Genomic DNA, 8,914 nt, shown 5'->3' with positions numbered 1-8,914 from the left:
GTTTCTCAAAATATTTGTCTTCTCCTTCTATATATAAAAAAAAAACATAAAGGAAGAGAAGGAAAATATTTAAATAAATAATATTGGCTGTTCATGTGCCCTGCGGCTGGCTGGCGACCAATTCGGGGTGTAGTCTGCCTTCGCCCGTTGACGGCTGGGATAGGCTCCAGCACCTCCCCGCGACCCTGTATAGGATAAGCGGTTTGGAAGATGATGATGATGATGATGATATTGGCTGTTCAAGCTTATCCGGGCACCACAAAAGCATGTGATTTTCACATGTTGACCACTATCAGGTATTGTAAACAAAAGGACAGATTTGATTTGTCTGTGTATTGATTCAAATGCAAGCAAGCTAAGTGAATGTACATCTGGCTTGCATTTTGTTGTGCTTATCTCAAGTGGAGCCAGTAATGAAATCACAGCAATCAACAAGGGGGTTGTCATGGTGACAGGGTTGCCCCACACTCTTGTGGGCTCTGTAGTCTCATTTGAGCATGATTCTGTCTCTCTGTGGGTGCCAGTCCAGGAGAGCAAGCACCGGAGATTTCCTCATAGTAGAACTTAAATTGATGTATCGCACCGTTTCACAGAGAACGTCTCCTTGGACCTCAGAAGAACCTAAGCAACATGGCTGAACAGCACTTCTAACAGGATAGCAATAGCAATGGGTAAGCAATGTCTCTTTCCATTTTAAAGTTCATTTAATTCATGTTTGAATGATAATTATGCATTCCCATTACCATCAAATCAATGCAAAGTTAAGATACAGTATATCATCATAACTGGATCACATTAAGTAATTAAGTAACACATTAAGTAACATTAAGTATTAAGTAATGGCAGAATTTGTTATCTGGCCCTTCGCTGGGAGTTATCCGAATAAATCCACCTCAAAATACCACCGCTATCATTTTTAATTGTAGAAACCATCAATATTATACAAAAACGCACACAACTGTGCCAATGACCTGGGAGCAGTTCAAAATCCATACCTCTAAAAACATGACAAAAACATTAAGTAAAATACATCATACTCACCAGAGATGCTGATTACCAAATGCATTTATGTGTAGAGCCTGCTGCAAATAAGGTATTTAAATTTTTTTAGTTTTTTTTTTTTCTAGACAACCGATCAGAGGACATAAAAATGCTCATATTATTGTGGGCCAGCTAGGTAGGTAGCTATGTGAGACAAATTTGGAATCTGATTTATTCAAAAAGTACAATCTCATTTGAATTTACTTCAAGTTACATCGGCCTTTAGTATTGACTTGGAAGGCTTCGAGATGATTAAATTGTCAGGGCAGAATAGACGCTGCAATCTGATTGTAAAAAAAAAAAAAAAAAAAAATGTAGCATCCATATCCATATGCCCGAAGGATTGTAGCCAGGAGAAATATTTCGAAATGAAGAGAATAAAATGTTGGGTGTAAATTAATCCAAAACCAAATCATTTCATGGTATTAAACATGAAATGAAGTCGGCACAGTCATTGTGTTCATTTGAATATTTGTCTGTTGAATTTGCATAGCTGTCAATAGATAGAGGAGATCAAGGATTCTGTGAAACGGCTGCAAAGAGACTTGCTTTTTGTTTTTCACAAGAAGCGACATGGTAGAAAAACACAGTATAAAGCCAAAAGGTTTTGAGATTAGACTTGTTGTACAAACATTGATTGCTTATGTCACGCTCATATGTTTTGACTGAAAAAATGCCATCTTGAAAAACAAGTTAAATTAGTGGTCAACCTTATGCTTTAAAAAAAAAAAAAAAAAAAAAAGTATGAAATATTTATATTTTGCAGTTAAATAAAAAGGAATAATTATTTGTGACTTGACATTTACATGCCAGAAAGGAAAGAAGATGTAATAATGTAACCACACATACAGCACTCTCTTACCGCACTGACAGTTTCGGCCGTCACTGCTTCCTCGTGACATGTCTAAAAACCCGTGTCAGCACGGCAAGAGAGTTTTCTCTTCACTAGAATAAGAAGATCATTGTCAAAACAAAGAAAGTTCAACCCACTGAACGAATAAGAAAACAAGATGAACATTATTGCATTATAAAAAGAGTGTCTTTGAAAATGTTGACCTTTGTGCATCTCTTCAACATCCTAGGTTGCTCTACCCTCCTGTTGGCCAGTGTCGTGTCATCACTGGGAGGTCTGGTCTTTGGTTACGAACTGGCCATCATCTCTGGTGGTTTGCTGCAGATCAAGGCTCAGTTTGGACTCAACTGCATCCAGCAAGAGGCGCTGGTCAGCTCCTTGTTAATCGGAGCTCTGCTAGCCTCTCTGCTGGGAGGAGGCTTGATTGACCGTTATGGCTGCAGAAAGTCCATTCTGCTCAGTATTGTCTTAATGCTGACTGGAAGTCTCATCCTTCTTATCAGCTCCTACCAAACCCTTTTGCTTGGCAGGTTCACAGTGGGCTTGGCCATGTGCCAGTCGTCCATGTCCTGCTGCATCTTCGTGTCGGAGATGGTAGCCGCTGAGCGGAGGGGATCTTTGGTAACACTGTATGAAGCTGGGATTACTGTGGGCATCCTTGTAGCTTACACCATGAACTACATTTTGTTTAATTTACCAAGTGGGTGGAAGTGGATGTTTGGCTTAGCTGTAGTACCGACAACGATTCAACTCATCTCCATATTGTTCCTTCCGTCGAAGACTGAGGTGCGATATATTCGTTCCGAAACAGCTCTTATGGCCGATATGGAAACCCAAGACGAAGCTAGCTCAAATGTCACCACGGAAGGCAGGAAGGTGCATCATAATATCATGTACCTTTTCCAGTGCAAAGACAACATGAGGACCCGCACCTTCATCGGGCTGGGACTGGTGCTTTTTCAGCAGTTCACAGGCCAGCCTAATGTTCTCTTTTATGCCTCCACCATATTTCACTCTGCAGGATTTCAGAGCGACAACTCTGCAGTGCTAGCATCTGTTGGCATCGGAATTGTCAAAGTGGTCGCCACTCTCACCTCCATGGTGTATTCTGACAAAGTGGGCAGGAGGCCTTTGCTCATCGGCGGATGCTGCGTCATGGCCTTTTGTCTGATAAGCATTGGACTGCTCAGTGGACATTCACCAAATGATGCGGTGAGGCCTTGTAGTTCGGAGGATTCAATTGGAAACAAGACGAGTCAAGTTCATTTAACGATTGGAAATTACACACCTCTTAACACAACTCTCGATGAGAACCACAAGCTCCAAGCTGCTGGTGCACTGGTTGCTGGGAAAAAAACAGTAAAACCTCCTAAACCTGCTATGGAATCTTCTCCCAGCATCCGCGAAGAAGTTTTCAACTGGATCATTCTCATGTGCATGATGGCAGTTGTCACTGCATACTCTATTGGATTTGGACCAAGTTTGTATATTCACCTTGACTATCAGAATAGACAGTGTATACCTCCACTATGCATTATTTTGATATACAGTGTTGCCTTGAGACATGAGGTTAATTTGTTCTGTGACCACTCTCAATTCAAAATACTCATCTCAAATGATCTCTCTCCACTGAAATAAATGGAAATTCCATTAATCCGTTTCAGGCTCTCCAAAAAACAACAACACATTTTGTCACGTGTTTTTAAATAAGGAAAATATCACTTTTACACTGTATGCACCAAACTGAAGCCCTAGCGGGCAGGAATAATAATTTTTAAAAAAAAGCTTGCGGTAGTTTTCTCGTGGCTCCGACCCCATGCAATTGCAAAGTTTCGTCAAGAACACCATATGGTTTTCATGGCTTTCAGACGGAAGCAGTGGTGGCCTATGCTTCATCTTGTGGGCTCCGAGCAGCCGGGTCATCACGGGTAACCTGTCACATGTGTGGTGGTTTAAGGGATGAGAAACCAAGATTCAAGCTAGTTGTAAGTCCACCACCAGTGGCAAAAATAAAGGAAATTAATTTGCATTTGGCTAATTTTCTTAAAAACCTCAACGTTTTAGAAGGGGCCTTGTCAACTACAAATTCAGGAAATATTCTCCAAGTCTTATACTGCTTGCACAAATTGTTTGGAAAAAATGTAAAATTGTGTTTAAAACTAGGAAACCTGTGCTAGGTCACCGTTAGTGGTTTATAGTGGTACGATAAAAAGTTATAAAAAGTTTCAACGTCACTCAAAATGGCTACCATGATTGTGGCTCGTTGAATGAACACTTTTTGTGGATATGCACATACCAACTGTACATTATGTGTTAGCATGAAGCTAGTGAATTTGTAGGCACCGTAATTTGGTTCTTTTAAATACACAATTGTTTTATGGTTATTGGGACTGTAAACTTTAACCGGGAGCACCATTAAACTGTTTAGTTTACTATGGCAAACTGCTGCTGTTGTGAAGTAAGTTGAAGTGAGTTAACTGTCACCACATACAGTTCTTGTATGTATTACATTTTTGCTCTCAAGTCAAAACAAAGAAACCGGTTGGTATCTCAAGGCACCACTGTACATGTTTACTATCAATTGGAATTGCAGCTATTGTATGCAAAGTATCTCCACTTATGTAAGAGCTAAAACCACTTAAATAATATCTTGGAGACATAGATTTGATTATTAACGCTAGAATACTAACGTCGGGTGGTTTTCACCCACACTATTTTTTTAATGTGATATTTTGTATTGGGAAATTAAAGAAGACAACTTCGAATTTGGCATAGTGTTGTACTGTACTCTAAATTGGTGAAAACTGTATTTTGTCCGGGATATTATATCGGGTTAAATGTACCCGACGTTAGCGATGGTGTTACTAATATTAACATTAGTGTTCTACGGTAAAATATTTTTGCCAGAAGACACAACACATATACAGTAGAAGCAGCTCACACAGTGGTCATTCAAAGAATACTTCTGTGAGCTTCTCCTTCATACTGTACATGTGTAAGTCATTATCTTCACTTAACATGGACTATGCTCAATCCCACTACCATTGTTTTCTCGTCTGATTTAGTCATCCTCTTTAATCAAACAAAAACTGTACCCCCAACTACAAACAGTCTAGTAAATTAGTAAACAAGTCACATACAATGTGTACGACTAATTTACAGAATCTAAAAAACTTTTTTTTTTTTTTTTTTTAACAGTTATGTCAGATGTCCAACTACTTAGGAGCACCAGAAAATTTAGGTAGACTACTGTTCTGCATAAAATGGCTGTATTTCCAGCTGTATTATTATTTAATGGTCCATGCCATATTTTCGTGAAACCTCTCAAAGCTAAAAGTCTCAAGGATCAAAACATCAAAATCATAAATACTTTCACTGTCCAAATACCTCTAGACTTAATGTAGCTTGTACGCAGAGACACAAATGCTGTTGTTTGTTTGCCATAGTGACCTGGCTCCTCCTCAGTGAGATATTTCCCGCTGCTGTGAGAGGAAGAGCCTTCGCATTCACCGGCTGCTTCAACTGGAGTGCCCACCTCTTGGTTGCCTTCACCTTCCTGGACGTTTTCAGTAAGCTTGCATACGGCCATTAACAGTGTTGCTGAATCACACTAGGTGGTGTCTCATGCCATGTGAAATTGTCCTATTCCACTGAATATATCAGAAAAATCTTTTACTAGGGTCGTGGGCGTGCTGGAGCCTATCCCAGCTGTCTTCGGGCAGTAGGCGGGGCACACTCTAAAATGGTTGCCAGTCAATCGCGGGGCACGCACAAACGAACAACCATTCGCACTTACAATCATACCTAGGGACAATTTAGACCAGTGGTCCCCAAACTTTTTTCTGCCACAGACTAGTTCATACAAGTCTATACCCTTTGCAGCCCTTTAACTATTCACCGTCCATCAATATTGAAAAAGTCAGCCTTAGCGAAGCTGTTAGCCACCAAGTATGACGCTCACAAGACACTTACATTTGTTGACAAATCAGTTTTGAAGTCTGCATTGACTGCACATATTGTTGTGCAGAGCGGCCTTCCTTCATCATTCATCACTTGTCGCCATAAATCCAGATTTCAAGTAGGTCTTGTGGTATTGTCTGTGAAATGCACCCTTCTTTTTCTTCCTGGGTAAAGGCTCTTGTGTTGAATTCTCACTGGGCCTTTTCCCCATATTACAAAGAAACTTTCCAAATACGTCTGTTTATTTTACTAATTTGCTAGCTTGCGCATTTAATATTTGCATTACGCGACAGAGACAACTTGACATGCATGAGTCAGTCATAGATGGATGTAAGAGAGAGAATCCGGTCACTTTTCAAAATAAAATATTTTTCAGCCTTGGTTAATAAATAAACAGAATATTATATAATATATATACACACACACACACGTATATCTATTGTATATATGTATCGTGTTGCTGTTCTGTGATAAACACTTGTAGTCCTTTTTTTGAATGTGATTTCTGTTTAATAGACATCCCATTAACGTGAAAATAAAAAAAATATTACGCGTGAGATAAATTTAGTGCTGATAAAGTGCAGTCCACGTTTAAATATCATTGTTTTATGAAACATGAAAAGTTGAAGTGATAAAGACAGATTTGTTTGCAGTAATGTTTGACTTGACTTGAAGTTGGATTTCATATTAATGAATTATTCATTTGCATTTATTGTAGTGTAAGACTAGCCTATAAGACCAAAACATTTGGGTATAATAAATCAGATATGGTTTCATGTAATACAGATTAATTTATTGCTTGTGTTTATTAAAAAAAAAAAACATGTGAAGAGGACTTTGAAAAAATAATCTTATATTAAATCGCAATATTGAGAGAAAAAAAATGCCATCAAATGGTATACAATATATTCAATATCGTTCAACCCTCCAATTACACCACCAACTGAACTCCACACTATTGTTTTGTTAAACATGGACCGTTCAAATATTCAATTATACATGCGCCTCTGTTTGTGGATCATATTGAATCAGTTGGTAATCTATGACTGGTAAATTTGTCATGTAGTTAGGTAATTTCTTCCCAAAACAGTGTCCAATCTGCTTAGTTTTGTTTGACTGCTATTATTTTGAACCCAACGGTGTGTGCCCTGAAATTGACTGGTGTCCCAATGCCTCTCGCCCAAAGTTAGATGGGATCGGCTCGAGCTCACCTAGCGAGGATGGGCAACAAAGATGGATGAATGGATAGATGGTGTGCCATGAGAATTTTGTAAAATACATATGTAAAGTATGTGCCTGGGCTCACTATGTTTTGGAAACACTGGCTTGTTTGTTTATATCACCAGATGCAATAGGTCTGTCTGGAACTTTTCTTATGTATGGGATAACCTCAATGGTGGCTGCAGTTTTCTTCTACTTCATGCTACCAGAGACCAAAGGCAAGACACTGGAGGAGATAGACAGGGAGCTGTGTTTACAAAGGTACTTTCTTCATTGTCAAACATTGTCATATCAGAAGCAATACTAAGACACTGGTGTGTTTTCATGTGCTTTCACTTAGGTTTCACCACAGCGTGGAGTGCTGTGATGCTATCAGACTAAGAAATTCCTCTCCAGAATACCAAAGAGTTGTTTGTCAATGAGACAGTTGAATGTTTTAACAAGCATCACTTATCAGCCGGTTTTTACAATAAACACAGGGGTGCATTTTATTTTACCATTGTTGCATTCTTCCTTCCATCTCCACACTTAAAAATGCACATTCCCCCTACACTTCTCACGCCCCCTCCTAAATGATGTCTTTTTAAGTATGTCTAGTTGTCTCCATGTTACAACAGTAGCAGCTGTCACAGGCTGGCACAAAGCCTGCGGCAATGATGAGGGGACACAGACAACATTGACCATTTTAATGATTTATTGTAATTAATGAGTAACTTTAAACAATAAAAAGGAAGATGGGATGTGAGCATGTAAAATCTGTGCAGTGCATGGATGAATGTGAATGAAACAACCATTCAATTGTAATAATATTTTCAACATGATTTCCATCATTTTAAATGCATAATTTGATGATTTGAAGTAAAATAGTGAAATGCCATATGTACCCTGACTTTGTGGACACCCTGTAGTACTGAGGTAGGGGACTCCGGTTCCTCAAAAGCCATATCCTGCCTGTTTTGGATCTCTGTCTACTACAACACACCTGACTCAAATGATCAGGATCGTTTCAGACCTCTGCCGAGCATGCTGATGAGGCGATCACTTGAATCAGGTGTGTTGTAGTAGGGAGAGATCCAAAACGGGCCCTACCCCTGCTGTAGTGAGCCAGACGGATCCAATCAAGAGGACCCTCCACTGCCTGTCTGAGGAACCGCCCCAGCTGGGGTGGGGGTGCATTGTATTTGTCATTTCTTTTCAATACCACTCCCATACTTCCAATGTTACACTTGTACCAGACGCCAGTGCAAAAAAAAAAGGAGGCTACTGAGTAGGTTATTTTTTTTCATGAACAACAATACTGTCACTGCTTTTGTGTTAGTATTTGTGGAGTCCAACAATGGGAAAGTTTGAGTGTGGGGTTAAAACAATTTCCAAACATATCCCACATTAAAAAGTATATAGAGAGAGATCGTTTTCAATTTATACAGGAAATGAGAGTGTGTGATAATTACAAGATGTTTATTGGCTATTCAATTATTTGTCATTTGGTGTTATCTTTTTGGGATGTGGTTTGTAAATGTAGGAATACAGACAATTTGGATTAATATTTATTTTGCTATTAATTTATGTCTCAAAGTTATTAACATATTAGAATAAATCTGGTGAATTACTTTGTAGTTGTACTTCTTTCCACTCTTTTAGTAAAATTACACTTTACTGTATGCATGTTTCATTTTTCATCATTCTTTTGCAAGTACTGTATCTGTTTGTCCTTTGTTCTTATTTTTTTGGGAATACATTTTTAAAATAAAATTGCGAACTCGCTAAGTACATATTTACAATTAAAAAAACAGCAAAGAGCATTTCAAAATAAAAATTGGTATAAAAAATTTAAGTTTT

At 38.7% G+C, this 8,914-nt stretch overlaps 1 protein-coding gene across 1 annotated transcript in view; it reads left to right on the top strand.

Annotated features, from left to right (window-relative positions):
• Positions 1-8,685, top strand: part of slc2a10 (solute carrier family 2 member 10) — a 14,161-nt gene extending 5,476 nt beyond the window's left edge. The window contains exons 2-6 of the mRNA XM_086039474.1: positions 594-671; positions 2,124-3,374; positions 5,341-5,463; positions 7,201-7,336; positions 7,416-8,685. Of these exons, the coding sequence (XP_085895600.1) occupies positions 668-671; positions 2,124-3,374; positions 5,341-5,463; positions 7,201-7,336; positions 7,416-7,497 (1,596 nt within the window). The 5' untranslated portion in view covers positions 594-667 and the 3' untranslated portion in view covers positions 7,498-8,685. The remainder of the gene's footprint in view (positions 1-593; positions 672-2,123; positions 3,375-5,340; positions 5,464-7,200; positions 7,337-7,415) is intronic.
• The last annotated feature ends 229 nt before the right edge of the window (positions 8,686-8,914 follow it).

Source organism: Filicampus tigris, chromosome 9 (genome assembly GCF_054856515.1).
Source record: "Filicampus tigris isolate MCC_2025a chromosome 9, RoL_Ftig_1.0, whole genome shotgun sequence".
Taxonomy (NCBI): domain Eukaryota; kingdom Metazoa; phylum Chordata; class Actinopteri; order Syngnathiformes; family Syngnathidae; genus Filicampus; species Filicampus tigris.
Note: the sequence above shows the minus strand (reverse complement) of the source record. Positions and strands in the feature narration are given on the sequence as shown.